The sequence below is a fragment of the Rhamphochromis sp. 'chilingali' genome (genome assembly GCF_963969265.1).
Source record: "Rhamphochromis sp. 'chilingali' genome assembly, chromosome: 2".
Classification (NCBI taxonomy): domain Eukaryota; kingdom Metazoa; phylum Chordata; class Actinopteri; order Cichliformes; family Cichlidae; genus Rhamphochromis; species Rhamphochromis sp. 'chilingali'.
In genome coordinates, this window is record NC_137930.1 from 17,149,831 (window position 1) to 17,168,790 (window position 18,960).

The 18,960-nt window shown below is 40.8% G+C and overlaps 1 protein-coding gene across 2 annotated transcripts in view; it reads right to left on the reverse strand.

Annotated features, from left to right (window-relative positions):
• Positions 1-17,203, reverse strand: part of fibcd1b (fibrinogen C domain containing 1b) — a 124,946-nt gene extending 107,743 nt beyond the window's left edge. For both annotated transcript variants that reach the window (XM_080874887.1, XM_080874886.1), the window contains exon 1: positions 16,339-17,203. In XM_080874887.1, coding sequence (XP_080731013.1) covers positions 16,339-16,410 — 72 coding nt within the window. In that variant the 5' untranslated portion in view covers positions 16,411-17,203. The remainder of the gene's footprint in view (positions 1-16,338) is intronic.
• Between the last annotated feature and the right edge of the window lie 1,757 nt (positions 17,204-18,960).

Sequence of the window (18,960 nt, forward strand, 5' to 3'; positions counted from 1 at the left end):
AGTACCTCTTAATAGTGATGGGTGACAATCTAATAGACTACAGATATAAGTGGTGCACGAGGCTTAATTGGTGTTTAAATGTAAGTGACTTGTCTGAACACATCTAGGCTCTTTCCTAAATGTGTCGACTGCGCCTGCACCTTATGATCCAGCCTGACATGATGTGACAAATTTGATCAGAGAAAAGCGAGCGTTTTAAGACTGATTAAGCCGCTGTCACATTTTGCACTTCCCTGGAGATTCCTGTTTAGTGCCAAATTCACAATCAGATGTAGAAACTCGATGTGAATAGAGATCGTCACGGGTCACTTGAGAAAGTTAAGTTTCAGATGGCACATGTTGGCTAGGAAAATGAGCCAAACGTAAGACGCTCTAAGTTACCAAGAAGGAACTCAGCTGCATTACTTCATGGTATTTGGATGACCAGCTTTTCTATTTTAATTAATTGTGATTTGGGGATTTATGCTTTACAGGGAAGCACAGTATCTCCCTCTAAATGACTTTTCACACATGGGCTGAAGTGTCAAAATAAATGATTCACTATAATGGATAAACCACTTTGCACCTTGTTGCTGCTTTTCCCACTGCACTAGTGTGAACATGGCTTATGGGAACAGAGGCATTCTCTGTATAAGCCCGGTGGGAAAACTGCAGTGATGAGTTAAAATGTCTGGACTCCTAATGGAGGGAGAACACACCACACAATTTTGTTTTTTTTTACTTGAGCCTCTGTCAGCTTACATTTGAGCACTGTCTTCACACAGTCATTTCCTTTCCTCGCTACTCTGCTAAAACGTTGATTCGAGAAGCTTAGTAGTCTGACTGAAATCATAAATCCATTTTTATTCATTTCCAGATTTTCATTTTGGAAGATCTATTATAAAAGGGGGGAAAAAACTATTGAAAGCTCAATACATACAGCACGCAGTGACATTTCGAGTAAGCCACAGCACCAAAGTGTTGTAGCTTGTAGCTCTAAGAAAATCTGCTCTGAAGCAGAGAGTGGGTTGTGAGGCTTGTGACAGATGTGAACAGCAAGCTGAACTTTATTTTAATAAACACTGTAGAGGGATGTGTTTGCCACCACCCCCAATACCCTGATCACCATTTGACCCATGGCCCGGCTCACAGCCAACTTCTAATTGTGACAAGGCGCATATGGCACACAATTATTCAGAATAATCTGTTACCATGGTGACAGCTGACCCTGATGGCGACTGATGCATGCTCTTTATGTTAGGCTCCGTGGTCAGAGGCAGTTTTTGCCTCTTTGCCCTCCTAATGTGCTGCGGATTAGAGATGTACATTATCACTTTAATCTTCTCTTTAACCCCTTCCATCGGCCTCGCAGCCCCAGCAGAGAGACGCCTACAGCCACTCAGCGGAGCTGCATATGGCCACAAATGACGTGTGTTTTCCTGCTTATGTGTTTCATGAAAGCCTAATATAAACATACGATTTCATTCTCCCCATAGTGCCATCCTATCTCAGTAATCCACTTCACTCGTCATCTCCATCAACTCTCTTTGGTGTCTCTAAGTGTATGCTCATGATATAAATATACCAAGCTGCTGTTAAGCTCTTACTTACTCTGTCTCTCCCTAAGACAGTCATCTTTCACAAAACAGATAAACAAGCCTTCCACTCGGGAGGTGTATATAACTTACTGGTGAGGTATTCCCTCCCCTTCACCTGCATGAGTCATAATTTTTTTAGTAATGGCAAAATAATTTGTTTTGAGCTTAAAAATGTCAAAACTGAATTTTCCTCAGATCAGTGACAACAGTCAAAAAGCCATTGCAAAGTATATTAGGTAAAGATTATGATTTTATTACAGTAATAATTTTGTTTCAAAGATAGGAGTCATTTTTTATCACATTTTCCCAGTGATGCTCATGCATCAATGGCACACACTTGATGCCAAGACTTGAATCGAGTTAAATTGTTAAGTGGATTAGAAACAAATGCTATTAGGGCAGAATTCTTCCATTAGACAGGGAAGTCAGGAACATTGTTCTATAAGTTTCTCAGGTTCATTTATTGATAATATATGGAAGATATCTAAGCCACTGCAGCTTTGTGACCCCTGACACGTCTCACTACAAGCTGACAGCAACTGTTATACCCCACATAACAGAAATCCCCACAGCAATAACACCACAGCCACCTAAAATAGAAAATACACAATCATCACTTTCTCTTCAGCTGATGACTGGCAGTACCTTAACCCTGGAGTTAAAAGTCAGTCTGTCAGAACAAAGGTTAGTGACCCCAAATCCCCCCACCATCTCTTCTCCTAAACTTGTCATTCCTTCATCCTCCTCTCCTACATCCATTCCTCTTGACCACCCTGCCCCATAGTGCTAAAGAGTTTCTCTCTGCATCTTCAACACATGCAATAAATCAATGTGAGCTGAGTGGCTGTAGAAATAGTGTGAGTCTGATTGATTTCTTATGTTAGCACATTATAGGAGCCTGTGAGGGGGCTGCCAGATTTCATTCCCCAAGTGAGAGAGGCTGTGCGAGAGAGAAAATAAGTTCAAAGTATGGTGGGAATTAAAGAAAGACACTGTTAGCTAAAGAACAATTTTCAAGACTTGTCTGTGATTATATGACAATTATGCTACAGTCTAGTCGCAAATTAAGGGTTGTCAAAAAAAGAAATAGACTCTCAGTTTTATTCTTTACTTTTCGCTGCTTTTTCTCCAAACCCTACATCTTTTATAAAAACACCAGACTTCAAACTTTTCTGTTAGATATGTGACAGAAAAGTTTAGCCGGCTTCCCTGGAGCATTTAAGAGCTGGGTGTCTCAGCTCCTGCTCCTTCTCTCCATTCACCCAACTCCATGGTATTTGTTTACTTTGGCTTTCATTTCATTTTATCAACTGATAAAACACATCAGCACACCTCATGGAGTACTATAGTTTTCTATTAAATGTGGTAAATACATTGTTAAATTCTGGTGCAAGTAGTGTCTTTTCCATTATTTGTCATGGCCCTTTAGTTGTACTGTGACAAATTTGGGGGCTCATCTGGGATTTGAACCTGGAGCCTCTCCAAAAATGTTGGCGGATGAATGTCAGGTATGTGTTGTTTAGTGTAAAACCTAAAGCAACCAGGCCAAAAGCCGCCCAACCAATAACATGATGCCACCAGTTCAGAGGTCCCAGGTTCAAATCCTGGACGAGCCCCCAAATTTGTCACAGTTAGTCAAGTGCCATGACAAATAATAGGAGAGAAATGACTTAAACCAAAATTTACCTTTTTATTAACCAAATAAAGTAGACAAACATCATGCTTCATGAGGTGTGCTAATCAGCGTTTTCATCGTAACACTAGTTGGATGGGTGATTGAATGTTAAATATATATGGCTTTGGATGTTGTGATAACCTTAAACAACCAGGCCAAAGCCCACAAAACAAATAATATGGTGTTGGGTGAATGGAGAGATGGAGCAAAAGCTGAGACACCAAGCTCTTAAATGCTCTGGGAAGACTGGCCAGGTGTTTCCTGTTGTACTGATTAACTCTGCCTACCAGACAACACAAATGAACAAACAGCCGTAACACATCATGCCCTGACCAAGACAGAGGGCTGTCACAGATCCAGTCCAGTTCCGTCGCGTGTAAACTTAATTCATTAGTGATTCTGTAAGGAAACTTTAAATAAAGGTGGCAGACAAATGGCTGAGACACTGCTGTGCTGACAGACTTTCTAAAGGCTTTTACAATATCACACAAACCTAGACTGGAAGCACTTGTACCTGATAATCTGACAGCTTGTCTGGAAAATGTCAATTTAAGATTACTAAAGCAAGGTCAAGATGAAAGTAAAAAGAAACTTTTACAAGTGTATAGATTTTAAATTGTGCTTTTACATGCCATCCATGAGACACAAAAATAGATGAATGAAATTAAATAATACTAAAAACACAAGGATAGGGGGATATAGAGGGCAGATAATGCTCAGAGAGAATGCAAAGATAGTCTTAAGATTCTGTTTTGAACTGTTTGATAGTCAGGGACTGAATGCTGCAGTGTTTGGGCCATACATCTTCTAAGTCCTTGGATAAAATAACAAGCACTCCAGCAGAATAACAAAACTAAGACATCAGTTTCAGCAGAGAATAATAAAATCCCCTCTGGCACAATTTAAACAAAACACTAACATTAAAAGCCTGAAAACTATTTATACTATTTCCTGTATGGATGTTGTATTAGATTGCTATTATTCTACAGGTGGCTATCAAGTCTACGCCAATAAACACTGTGAGAGCCAAGTCAGACAAAATGCCAGTAAAGGACACTGCTTGCCTTTCACACAACAAGAAAATACAAAACCTCTGCCCAGCTGGTTGTTTTTATGCATCATAGAGTTGAATTTATTTTTATGAAGTCATGGTTTCTCAAAGACAAACTGTAACATTTATGGTGAGATCTCAACAGTTCATCCCATATGACCAAGGTTATGAGCAAATATGTGCAGAGTCAGTCTGCAGATATTTGCTCATGGAAGCTCATAAAAGTGGTACTTTCCTTTACTACTGTGTTACCAAGGTAAAGGTAAAGGTAACATGGTAAACTTTACACACAGAGAAGATTATCAGCAAACTATCAGCTTAACTCGTGTTTACCTTTGCCACACAGATGTCTCACTTTAACCAGGTTGGATCACCAAGGTCATCCCAGCGCTATTCTCGACCGGGTTAACTTCAGAGGATCAGACCAGCAGCTCACTACTGATTAAATTACAGTCATCATTCCCACAGGACTGACAGGAAGACCATCGGAAATATTTGCAGATCAGATTTTAAATGTCAAATCATAATTTGTGTGTAACTATAACACCATTTTCCCGGTGCTTTGTTCATAATTATCATAATGGAGTTTGCAATTATGTACTTCTACCTCTTTCACATGAAAATGGTTTTTGCTGAATAGGTAAATCTAAATCTAACACAGCCTGCTCTGTGATGTTAGTTATTCAGAGCACCTAATGCTAGGCTCAGTGAAGCCAGATCAACCAAAGTGAGTCAGTCCAAGATGAACTTGCTGGTCCATGCTAAGCATTAACATTACAAGCTTATTACGGACTACAGACTCCATGTCAAAATGTATTGCATGTGATATTGAGTATTAGGAATATTGTAGAATGCTATGCCTATTATCTGCTGTTTCCTGGATATTTGTGTCCATTCACGAGCTGCTTTAGCTACCGAGCTTTAGATGTGTACATTTTACTGTAGCTGGTTTTCCTGTAATGTTTTGCATTACTAAAGAGTCTGTGTGTCCGGTTTCATGCACAGTAGGTGTCTGCATGAGTGAGTGTTTGTTTCTCTGAGGAATATGTTGTTCTGTTGATGCCAAATTCCACAGCATCAGCAGAACGAGTGGTCTGCAGTACTCAACATTTCCATATCCAATCACATTCAGGATATAGTATTGCAGAGACGTGCAGAATTTCACCAAAGGAGACAAGACAAACCACATATAATAATTATGCTCTTGTCTAGTGAAGCCATACGAGGGGCTCAAAAACTGCTCTGAAATGAGATGTAAGTTGACATAAAGCATAATGGTTTTCTTTTTGGTGATTAAAAAAATGCAAGGTAGATGATGTATGACAAAGCCCATTTCAGCAGCTCTGTGTCTGTGTGATTTTTTTTTTTAAATGGGCTGAGAACAATAATATGTTTCTTCCCAAAGATATAGTAAATCCAGCTATGTGGGCTAGGGAGGGATTTTTAAAAAAAACAAAACGCAACAACAATCATTCTCCTACATTTTTTTTGACAGATTTAATGTTTGAATCACTTAAAAGGAGGGTTTTGGAATAACAACAAGCCATGGGAGTGAGGCCTACAATCCTCATTTATTCAAATGTGCCACTTTCCCCCAGCACATCTGAATAATGGCACACAGTCTGCCAGATTGAATTTTTGATGATGAATAAATAATGGATGTTAGTGGATAAGTCTGTTAATACATTAGCCATGAGTTTGTCATAACTGTTTAATTGGATAGCTGCAATAAATACATTTCTGCATACCCCCCTGCCTCCCTCTGTGTCTGATTAGTCCTGGATAGATTTCATGGATCAAATCTATTTTATTTATTTATTTTTTATTCCTCTCCTAAAACTGTTCTCACTTCCAATACCTTTTGGGATACTCATATCACTCACCTAACCTCTCTCTTGGTGTTTTCTTCATATCCTACTAATCACAAACGTAAAACATAACTGACTTAAAATATAGTTAGCGGGAACTCTTCTACTATTAATGACTGATACCAAAGATGCTTTACTGCTTGCGGTCAGTGCCATCCTTGCAGAAAATGTGATGTACATTTTAAAGGAAGGGATTGGGCTTGGTTTGGTGCAGGATCTAATTAATTCTCATTTCTTATTATCTTGTAAAAGCCGGTCCTTGAAACTAAAAAAAAAAAAAAAAGTCGGTGGCTATTAACCATCCACTGAGTGTGTTTGGGCTTGGGCTTGGTTTGGTGCAGGATCTAATTAATTCTCATTTCTTATTATCTTGTAAAAGCCGGTCCTTGAAACTAAAAAAAAAAAAAAAAAGTCGGTGGCTATTAACCATCCACTGAGTGTGTTTTTTCTGACACATTTAACTGAATGGATAAGGAATTACATTTCCAAGCCAATTCATAAGTCAAGAATACTACCTAATTAGAACAAGGTTTTCTTAGCCTCCATCCTTGTTGTCAATTAATGCTGCTATTAACCTTGAGACATCTGATGGCGCATGGCCCATAATGACGCTATTATGTTTCCTCCGTTAGCTTAAGCAAGTCATCAGCAGGTAAATATATGAAGCTGGTTTGCTGTGGAATTGCCTTTACTTGGCTCAGAGAAGAACCAATAATGTGATTTTGGAGAGATGGCTGCACGAGAGAGAGCAAAGTATCTCGATCACGTGTGCTCTGGCAGTAAAAAGAGGCCCCCAGTACACAAGCACAGGAACAGATGACACTCTTTAGCATTACTATTTTAAAAATCAGCTGTGGCTTGCTCCGAGGCATTCTCCATATTCAGCTTAGTTTATGTTAAGACTGCATTATCATCCTCTTACCCCCTGCTCTCCTATGCTTTTTCTGCTCCAGGTCCAGTGGCCAGCAGATGGATTTCTTGATTAAACTTCCCTGTATATCATAAATTATTTACTAGATTTTCAAATGAATTCGCTCAATTAATTCACTGTTCAGGCTTCATTTTTAGTTTGATGCATCAGAAAGGAAAAATGCATAGGTGACTTGTTTTGTGTGCTTCCATGTGTGATGATATTTAATAGTTGATTAATGATGAGGGAGCATCAAGACAAAAAAAAGCCCATTATGTGGTGTTGTGGAGCGATGTATGTTCGCTTAAAAGAAGGATCCTAATCTCACATCTCTATTTTATCAAGACGCTAGCGTGACATGAACAGAGCTCTTTAACTCTTACATTGAAATCGCCAGGAGGAAATTGGACATTTCTCACTGCAGATATAAAGATAGGGTCCAATCTGTCAGGGAAACGAGCCCGGCTAGTTGTCCTCTGCGATGACTGAACTCTGTAATACATGCACACGCTGCATCGCTCTCATCCCTCACCCCACCGCTCGTTTCACATCTAGCCCACTCTTTTCCTCCCATCTCCACACACCTCTCATCTGCCTCGCTCTGCTGCCTCTCACAGGTGATTTCCAATGCATTTTTAATGCTGAATTAGCAGGGAGGTGAATGATCAGCTGCATATTAGTGATATTATAGTCTCTTGGAATAAAATAAAACATTTTCTTTCCTTTAAAGTGTTCCTTTTTTAATCTTCATGACTTTTTTTGCTACATATGCTGCAGGACCAGCAAAGGTCCAACAGATGTACTTTTCATGTCCTTCCCTGCCTGCTTTCCTCTCCCCCCAAGTCTTTTCCTGGACTCTTAGCTCTTCTACTGTAAAACCCTACCCATCAGGTCAGCTTGTTGACAGGTTTGTCAATACGTGCTCTGGCTGGTAGAGAGTAACCTTGGCCTCTTTCTTAATGCTCGCATTTACTTTTTCTCACAACTGTTCAAAAACATACAACAGGCCACCACCATCATCATCATGTACACACGTTGTGTTTGCCCACACACATTTAAGGACATGCAAGTGCACTGAGTCACGTGCACCTTCGGGCATACACACTTGACCCAAAGCGTATGTAGTGCACAAAATCAACATAATCACCAGAACCATGAATCAATTAGGTACAGTTATTCCCTATTACAGCTGTTTTCCTGGATGCGAGTGAGCCCTTGGTGATGCTTTGGGGCATCTGCAATGAGCCTTGTAACTGATCCAAGAGTTGACTGTGTGGCAAAAGACTGCGTTCCCTCCCCAAAAGCAATGTGTGGTATATCTGATAACAACCCTTTGTTGATGGTACGTGGGATTTTGAGCAGCTGGAATATATCTGCGTCATCTTGCAAAGGTACATGTGCCCCCAGCTAGCCCGCTGTCTGCGCAACACTGATCTGGGACTGTCTATGATTCATTCGCTCCAACCCTCCTGTGTCATTTTTACTCCACTTTGGGTTACTCTTTTGTTTCTTTACTCTAGGTCTTGTTTTCATTCTTCTTCATCAAATTCTGTTTTCATTTGTGTTCCTGTCCTTCCTGGATAATGGCTCTTTTTTCTCCGAAGGCCTTGTTAGCCAGCTTGCAGCACTAGAGATCTGAAAGTCTGCACATTCATGTGAATAAGAAATATATACACTGAGAAAGTGAGAAAAAAAATATAGAAATAAGGGGTGAAAAGCACACAGGAAAGCAGTTCCCATGTTTAACCTTCAGATGAGCAAAGGCCTATCTTCATAGAGCTACGCATCCCAGCATACATTTCTATTCTGAATATCCACTAGCTCACCAATATTGTGGATCTGTAGTCTTGTTTGAAAAATGGTGCAGGCATTCCAGATGTGACCTGTTTTATGTCCTTTTTGAATATCGCCTAGAGGCCCTTCCTGGACTTTTTACCAACAAGCAGTTTGTTTACAAAAACGTCGTATTAGAACAAAAGATGACAGAAATACTTATAAAAAGAGTAGGAAACATGAGAACATTAAACACAATCATGAGACAGACTCATAATCTTAATCCTACCATGAACTAGCCAAATTACAATTTAACCATAGGGTTGTATTTGTGTATTATCTATTTGTCAGTATATTGGTACTGGCATTTACAACAGTGGAAAATTGAAAATTAATTACACAGTTATCCATCAGAAGGCGCTCTGCAACTTCTCTGTTTTCAACACCACAAAAATAACAACTAGCTAATGCTAGCAGACTATAAGACATGAGTGATATACGACTTGTCATGACAACAAAGAAAGATGATCTTTATGTCATTATTGTAAGAACTTAATACACATAACTAGGGATGGGTACCAGTGGTTCTGACATAAACGGTAGACCGAAAAGCAGCGCACATTTCGGTGCTTTATTCCTGAGCTGTGATACACTTTAGATTCTAGCCAATCATTTTACGTTTCTGAGGATAGTAGGCGGGTCCAGGTACGTACGTTCTTTTAGAGCAGAGCTACATATTAAAAACGCCCAAGGCCAAGCGGTCAAAAGTCTGGCTGTACTTCACAGCAAAAGATGCAAACTCAGCAGCCTGCAACAAGTGCTTTAAGCTGATACTGTGATACTGTGCAAAGAGGTAACACCTCGAATCTGATGAAACACCTGGCGACGCATAGCGTTTTTTTAAAAGCCGAAAAATGCGCGTATTTGATAGCTTGCTGCGAGACCTCACACCGAGCACATCTACTGTGGGTGTGGTGCCTGTTATCGGACCCGGAGTTAGCAACATCCCCCAAAAACCCAAAGAGGAGAGTCCTGGCCCCTAGCCCTGCCAGTGTAGCAGAAATGATGAGGATGATGATGGCAGCAGCAGCCGTTCTTCTCTGCGTGAGTAGCTTAATGTTGTTTGTGTGTAATTTACGTTGAGTAGGCTAACCACGTTATTACATTAATGCATGTAAGGTGAACTAGCAAACACCGTCGTAGTTACATGCGGCTGTCTTCTTGTTTGATGGCAGATGCTCCCTTCACCCTGGCCAAAAAGGCTAAAATGACCAAAGAAAAAGTGGAAAACAGTTAAACATGAGAGGTTTTTGGACAAAGTTTGTGTTTTTTCCATTGTTTAAGCACTGCTTCCAGCCCAGAGTGATGCCATAAATCCCCTATAGCTGCAGAAAAGGGTAACATTGTTATCTTTTTACAAAAAAACAGCTGAACATGAGAGGTTTTTGGAACAATTTTGTGTTCTCCATTCTTTAAGCACCGGTTTGAGCACCGGTTTGAGCACCGTTTAAGCACCGGCACCGTTTCAAAAGTACCGGTTTGGCACCGGTATCGGATAAAACCTAAACGATACCCATCCCTACACATAACCAATATTTTGAAAAAATACAGCCTATTATGTATTGGATTTTGAAAACTCCAAATATGGGAGTGGTTCTTATATAGTGCCATTTGAGTACTTAAGCGCTTAAGTGGCTTTATACAATATGTCTCATCTGCATAAGTACTTCCTATCCAGTATTCGGACACACATTCAGAGTCCGATGAACGCATCAGGATCAGCTCGGGGTTCAGATTGGATTGGATTCTGGTTCTTCAGGGACTGAACCACCAACATTCTACATTGAAATACATACATAAATATTTTTTTTTATTCAATTAAAAAAAAAATAACTCAACATATTAAGACTACCTGTTTACAACCATTTTGTAACTAAAAAAGTTGGAAATATTATTAAAAAAAATATAAAAAAACAACATGCATCTGCTTTTTATTTCCATAGCAATTTGGTAACCAATATTTTGGCCACCTCTGGCCTCATTGCTCATTATGACCCTTCAGTATTTTGCAGCTGAACAGTGACCATTTCTATTGCTGTAACCATGGAGTGTGCTGGGATGCTACACAAAATGTCTCTGTCTGTGTCGGAAACCTAAACAAAACTGCATGCCGCTCCATTACGACACTCAATCACTTTCTATGAGAAAGCACTCTTCACTTATATAACAACTTGACAGTAATGGCTCATTACCTCTTTGATCCACCAACACACAGGGTCCTCTCACACATTCATACCTTCATTCTAACAATAGTCCTACACTCCTGTGAACCACTTAGGCTTTGAACCCACAATTCAACAATACTAAAACAATGGAAAGCATCTATAGAGCATGGATGTGTTTATAGCTGGAAGGAAGCTGATATTGCACCGATACAAAGAATAAAAACAGAGAGAGGCAATTAGAAAAGCATTTGTGTGAGAAGAGACGTACCCACAGGAAGATGAGAAACAGCAAAAAATTAAGGCTTTGAAATTCATTATAGTACACGCGCCAGTTTATAGGGGATGTTGCTATGAAGAGCAAAGTGAAATCAGTGACACCGAGGGACTGTTTTTGTTTTCTTCTTGATAAATAGAGTTACTATATCTATTCTGTCCCCCTCCCCCAACTAAGTTTGAAAGGATTGATAAAAGTAAGTCATCACACAAGAGAAACATGCATAGACCCTCGCATGAAAATGTCAAACTATAAGTACTTTCATGTACTGTACAGTTCTTAACACAGCCTAATTTGAGATGTTTACAGTACAGACAAAAGCGCCCACATGTAAAGACAGAGAAAGCAACTTCCACATTATCATTGTAATTGATGCGCTGAAGTTGACTGAAAGCAGAATGTGTAGCTATTATTGTATCCGTATCGGTGATGTGACAAATACACGAAGCCCTTTGGTGTCAGGTGCTTCCTCGATGCCAAGCCAGAGCAAGGCAGGGGAGACCAAGGCCGAGGTTGTTAGAGCTGTAGTCCTGCCACAGCAAGACCCCCCACAGGGAAATCACAGGCCCAGTGATCCAGGGAAGTCTCTCTGCTCTGTTTTGCTCCAGTCCACATGGCCTCCTATACCTCTGGCCAGCTCAGCAGGTTCATTATTTCGACAAGGGTACCCACAGAAGCAGCAAGCCCACATCTGTCACGGAGACGGCACGCATTTACAATCTTCAGCCCTCAACATACTGTTATGCTGATGATTAAAGTATCATGGCATGGCTGTATAGAACATATACTTCACATGTGTCTGCTTCCACTGTAGCGTTGTTATTAGGGCCGAACAATTAATCAAAGTCACGATATGAAAGGCCGCAATTTTCCAATCGCAAATGCTGCCCTATTAAACACAAATAAGCCGTAGCGAGTAAAAGTTTAAACTATGATGACAACTGCAAATTCTTTCTGTTACAGTTAATAAATGTTAAATCTTTGCATATCCTAGCTATCATCCTAGCTAGTATGCTAACTGTGGGCATGCCAGCAGTTTTAATTTGATCATTAATTAGCAGCGGGGAATGTAAGTACAGCCACGACTCTCTTTTAGTCATGTTTTTGGTCTTTACCAAATCCTTTGGGAAGTAGCTGACTTTTTACAGGCTGCACTCATCTATATTTTCACTCTTTTTCACTAATTATGGCTTTTGGTTTAAAAGGCTCTACAGAGAAGAGGAGATTAATAATTCTCTGTATTGATCGCTATGTGGGAAAGGTTTTGCTGCCATTTGACGTATTCTTTATATGGAAAAAAAGAATAATTACCATTTTTGTACAGTGATCATGGCAGTTTCATGTGTTTGTTTGTCGAGTGTAAATGGCTTCTCAGTTGTACGCACATTACTGTTTTGAACTCGTCACATGAACGCTATAAATCGGGACCTGAACGATTCAGAGCTGCAAAGAAGCGTGCTTTGTGATTGCAGATATCAAGATTACCATCAGTTGCCTCTTAACAGCTGCTTGTCGTTATTATCATGGAGTAGCCACTCTGCAATCGTGTTGTGCTGTTATCCAGAAATCTAAAGGCACTTTGGAACTTCTTCATTATGTTTGAATGCTACTGAGCAATGTCAAGCATGAGACTACTGTTGATTGGCACACCCCCTCCCATTGACCAGAAGATATTGCACGTTTCCCTTCCATTAAAAACTGAGGTTAAGGTGCTTAAAAAATACATATGATACATATTCCATTAGTACATGAGTAAGATTACTTAGTGATTGCACTCACTTCGGGGCACTTCAATTTAACGTACAGGACGGAAATAAAATAATCACACAGTTACTTAGAAATAAAAAAATTTCCACTATTGCTGTAGGCGTAAATCAGTGTGTGCATGAAGTGCTACAGAGCCTGACTCTTGTGCCACAGTTGCGTGTGGGTACAACATCTAATTAAGTGAGTTAGTGCAGTTTGATAAATACCAGCAGAGGTGTCGACATAATTTGTGATATGGGTTGCTGCTGAGTCTGTTTTTGATACTTGTGTGTGATAAACATAGTGTGTGTGTGCACATATCTTTGCATGTATGTGTTGCACATCATCCTCCTTCATATAGCTTTCCTTCATGATGTTTTGGAGATAGATAGACTTCCTAACTATTGTTACACGCTTTGCTGACTCATTGATTCCATTTCTTGACTTTGATCAGTTTGTGTTGGTTGTGGTTCTAAAGTGAAGCTTAGGGTGTAAGAGCTGACAAACTGTCAGATATATTCCATGGTTTTCTAGTCATAAACAAAAAGTTTTTTTTCCTCAATGCTTTGGAAAGTTTAGAGAATGTTATTGATTATCTCCAGCCCAAGTGGGCAACCCCACTGGGCTTATCTCCCTTTAAAGCTGTACTGTGTGCGTGTTTCTGCATCATGTGTGGTAAAGATGAGAAATATACAGACATATCCTATGTGCAGTACATTTATATATACCATAGGTGTTAGCACATGTGTATGCACTTATATCACACTATGAAATTTAAAAAGAAAATGCCCCTTAACCTGCTATAAGAATCACATCACAGTAACTAATATACAAATCTATAAATCTGATATAGAAAGGGAGTTTTTCCTTCCCACTGTTGCCAACGTGCTTGCTCATGGGGGTGCATATGATTGTTGGGTCTTTCTTTGTGTGTATTATTTTAGGGTCTACTTTACAATATAAAGCACCTTGAGGTGACTGTTGCCTTGACTTTTCTCAGCTCTGACTTTTTTCATCAAAAAAGCCTAATATGAATGCTCCGCTATTGTGCTCGCTCGAAATTCTCCCAAGTTAATAGCACATCCAACCATGTGGCCACAGTCACACAGTTGCTTTGTATCTGGCGAAGATTTCAAAGCCGGTTTTTAAGTCGCACTTGAATCTCCGCTTTACTCTAAATGGCACCCATCTGTTACAAAAGGGCACAGATGACAGCCCACCTACAGCAACGACTCAAATATGCAGAGTTACCAGACAAATACCAGGCGATGTTTTGTAATATCAAGACAAACAGAGACCGCAAGAGATCTCTATTACCTGATCCCTCCCCACTGGGTCTGAAATGACTGTGTCAATAGGACGAGACTGGAGATAAAAGATTGGTATTACTGCTAAAGATTGCAGGGAGAGACTGGCTGACAGAAAAAGAGGGATGGGGTGGGGGTGGCAGAGAGAATGGCTATGTCTGCCTGTGTGTGATAGTAACATAACAAGTGCCGAAGAAAGAGACAGATTGATGTAGGGAGGAGTGGGACAGATTGGAGCATTAGGCATTCTTATTTCCCACAACATCTCCTCTCACCCAGTGTTGAAGTTATGGATAACATTCGGCTTTTTCACAATATTAGAGTCATTCAGATTTTTCTTTTTTAAATCTAAACATGACTCTTCACTTTTCATTCATTCATCAACAACACCCCCCCCCCCCCCCCCCCCCCCAACCTCAGTTTAGTTTACTGATCAGACACAGAGAGGCTAGCATTGCAGAACACACACACACACTCAACACATTAAAACCCAGGGCAGGCTATCTGGTGTTCACGTGACCTTTAAGTGCTTATAAAATAGACAGGGGAGCTTGCAGGCAATAAAACGCTGGCCTCGACTTCACTTATAAGCAGGTTACATGAAGATCTGCCAGCTGTAACATACAACACATTAAACTCATCTCGGTATCAGTCCATACTCATGCAGCAAGACTCAAACACAGGCCCACAGTGCCACCATGCAAGTGACTCTGACTGAGCCCTGAAATCTACAGGAGAGCAGCAAGCCACACATCCAACACCTAAGCAGTATTAGAAATGTGCCAAAGTCGAGCGTCTTTCTAACAATTGGAATGGCACCATTCGCAATTCACAGTACAAAAAACAAAACAAAAACATTCTAAAAACACATATTATTGATTAGTCTCACTGGGATAATAATGTTGTCGTATATTTTTAAAAAAATCTATTGTGCGATTTATGTGAGCTGATTTCCTTTGAAACAAATCAAAGGTGCGTCAGCAATGGAAAGGTCGCCAAACTGCAGGCTCACGTCAGATTTGCTCTTACTGTCTCAGATTTCTCTGAGGAACTTTTCAGCACTTTCACATTTCTTATTAAAAGCCATCTACATTTTTAGAAACAAGGAAAGGAAAACGTGTGTTTTCTCCTTTCTGTGTGTTTTGCAAAGGCCACAAGCTGCATCAGTGCCCCGAAATCCGATCCCTTGTTCCCGAGGAGACCTTTCTCTCTCTCGCCTCCTCTCTCTGTCTCTTTCTCTCTCTCATTGGCTGTCAATAACCCTCTACTGACCTTGTGAAAACACATTGACTATTCCCCAAAGTAAGCCTTTCGTGCATGCAACACCATACACGTCCGACCCTGTCCCAGTTCACCCGAGCGGGAGACAGGCTGAACTCAAGACTGTCGGGAGGATGTCTGTGAGCCAAGTTTCGGCATTTTCAACAAGACAAACGGGATTTTCAGACAAGCGAGCAGCTTGCAGCCCGAAGTAATCTGACAATATGTGGTGAGGATGCAGCCGAGATGCGCAATTATCTCCTGCAGTGATTTTCACCTATTCCCCTTAATTAATGTATTTCTAAGTAGGGCTAACTAACACGTTCGCGCGCTGTGACACATTAAAATAAAAAAATAAATAAAAAGTAGCCGTGGGGACCGTGTGATCCGCGGGTGGGTTGAAACATTATGACAGGAACAGAAGTGCTAAAGCTCGGGGAGTCGGGAATAACAGCTCATCTGCAGCTTCTGTCTCTACAGTGCAGTGATTCGCCCGAGAGGCACATCACCAAATTCAGCGTGGTAACACTGCAGCAAGCAGATGCACCACTCCTCATAATAATAATAATAATAATAATAATAATAATAATAATAATAATAATAATAATAATAATAATAATAATAATAATTTAAAAAAGCCCACAGATCGAGTGGAGAATGTGCGGAACATACCTGGTTTTTATGCCGAGTTCCATCTTCGAGTTCAGAAGAGCTGTTCATGATTCCCCATCGGTCATTTACCATCACACGAAGAATCGGCGCATCGAATCCGCCTGTGTTTCGGGGCGGCAGGGAATAAGCCCACTCTTTTTAAGTCTTTACCTGCGATTCAGCCTACTCCATGAGAAAGAAAAATGGGGGTACTGGACGTAGAAAAACGGACAAGGCAAAAGTACTTATGTGGCACTTGCACACATTACGCACCAAGGGAACTTAGACTAAATTCCTCCAGACTTTCCTGCTTCTGTATCCAATATTCCAATTAGAAAGAGTTTTCTTCTATTACAATCGCCTGGAAATTAAAAACAGATTCACAAACGCGATTATTTTGCATTTAACAATTTTTTTTTTAAAAAGAGCAACCTCTCCCCCCCAAAAATTTATCTTGATCAAGCACCAAGCGCAGTCCTTTTAGTCCACAAAAAGAAATCGACAAAAATCTTTGTTCGCTCAGATTGCTTGGTGCATTCTGACCTTTGCGTCCACCCACTCCCGTTATCCGGACACTTTGAGGCGCCAGGTTGGCCAAGACTGTTTCCACTTATCACTGAACAGGTAGAGAGAAGATGGGGAGAGAGTTGCAGAGCCGCCGCGTCCTTTCCACTTCTCCAGAAACCCTCCAATAACGGAGCCGCTGGACGGATACTCTTGCTCTTTTTCTTTTCTGCGCCAGGCTGATCTATCTGGGAATTTCACACAATGCCGTTGACAAGACGTGTTGCGGTGAGATTAGCGTGCTCCGCTTGCGAGCTCCGCACGGGGCGCTCCGTGCCTCCGACTGTCAATCAGCGCGTCCCTTCGGTACGTGCGGCGCGCTCCAGGGCAACGTTCCACCCCAGTACCGCCCTGCCCTCGATAGATGTGCCACCGCCTCACCGCCTACTGCTTCACTTCCACCTCAGCGCAAACCCTCCTATCCCGCTGCAACCCAAACAGAAGCAGATCATAGATTATATATATATATATTTCTAATGTGGAGACAACAGACTGTAGGCGGTTAAACACAATCCTGAGAACAGATTGCTGATGGAATCCTCCTTGTGGAAATCTAATAAAGGTTGCTTCATATTTCAGAGATTGTCACAGCACCCTTTGAACATTATTGCACCCAGTGTCTGACTGGATTTTAATGACTAGACGTAAGATTACCTAGGATTTCTAATTGGTGTGACAGCCGTTAGAAGTGTGTGTGTGTGTGTGTGTGTGGGGGGGGGGGGGGGGGGGGGGGGCTCTTTGGGAGTTAAAGGCAGAAGAACCTCAGTGAGGTATATAAAAAAAGAGGGAGATGAATCAGAATATTAAACTGAAGCTACTACCTCATTTATTTCACAGAAGTCAGACGACTAGAGCCCTTTCCTGGATTAACACAAGTTTGTGTTGTGTTTCAAGCTTAGTGGACATCAAATCCCAAACATAAAAATCCAGGCCAGTTTTTAAAAAAGGGGTGGCAAATTAAAAGAAAAACATACATACAGCGTCTCAGTTTGGTGTTGACATCACTACAGTTTGCATGCACGTCTGTACTGACTCTGCACTCGACCTGAGAGATTGAACTCAATTCATCCAAAGAGATTTGGACAGTTTCAATGATGGTTATGAGAAGCGCTGTTGGTTCAAAAGCTTCCACAGCTCCGGCCAGTGACTCAAACCATTCAGTGAACACTTTTGCCATAGGGAAGGGGGTACTGTCATCCTCAAATAGGCTACTCCCATGAGGGAAGAAATGTTTTGTCACAGAATAAAGGTGGCCACTCGGTACAGCTTTGCAGTGGTTTGCAGTGACACTTCCTGATGTCAGCAAAATTCCTCCCATACCATCACAGAGCCATTGGATCCTCTTGCTGCTGGGGTCAAGCCTTTATGTCCATGGGCATTCTCTTGGTGCATGACATGCATTCGCCCACACACTGAGAAGTTGGTGATGGATGACTCATCTCACCATATCACCTTCTCTTTGCATCTCTGCAGAACAATGCTGACTTCTAAAGTGTGCATTCATCTTAAAATTGAGTTTTTCCACTTAAAGCTCGGTATAAAAAAATTTCTCTGTATTTGAAGAATTTATTGACTAGTCTTGCTTGCAGTTTAATCACGCCACTGACATTTTCTAAGGTAGAGTTGATCCTCTGTTTTTCCATGCATATGGCACTAATGCACAAGTATCAAGGTCTGTAAACGCGCACTTTCCCATCTCTGTTTCTGACTCTGGTGTCTGCCATAGTTCTAAATGCACTGTATCTACTGACACACCAGTCAGCTGAACACAGAGCGTGATTAGCTGTTAATTGCCCAATTGTGTCATGCGATGAATCTGTGTGGAATCATTTGCATATTTTGTGTTGTGCCATTCTTTCATTCAGCCTTTTCCTTTCATTCCCACCTGTAGTAAAGTGACTATGTAGCGGCAACCAAATAAAAGGAAAATCATATGAATTGCCACTATGAAGGGGGGAAATGATAATAAGGGAAAAATGTGCACTTGACTCGTTTGGTTCTTTTGGAAGCAGTTTTTACAAAAAAAAAAAAAAAAAAAAACACCATTAAAAGAAAGCTCAGCTGGTTAACATAATAGCT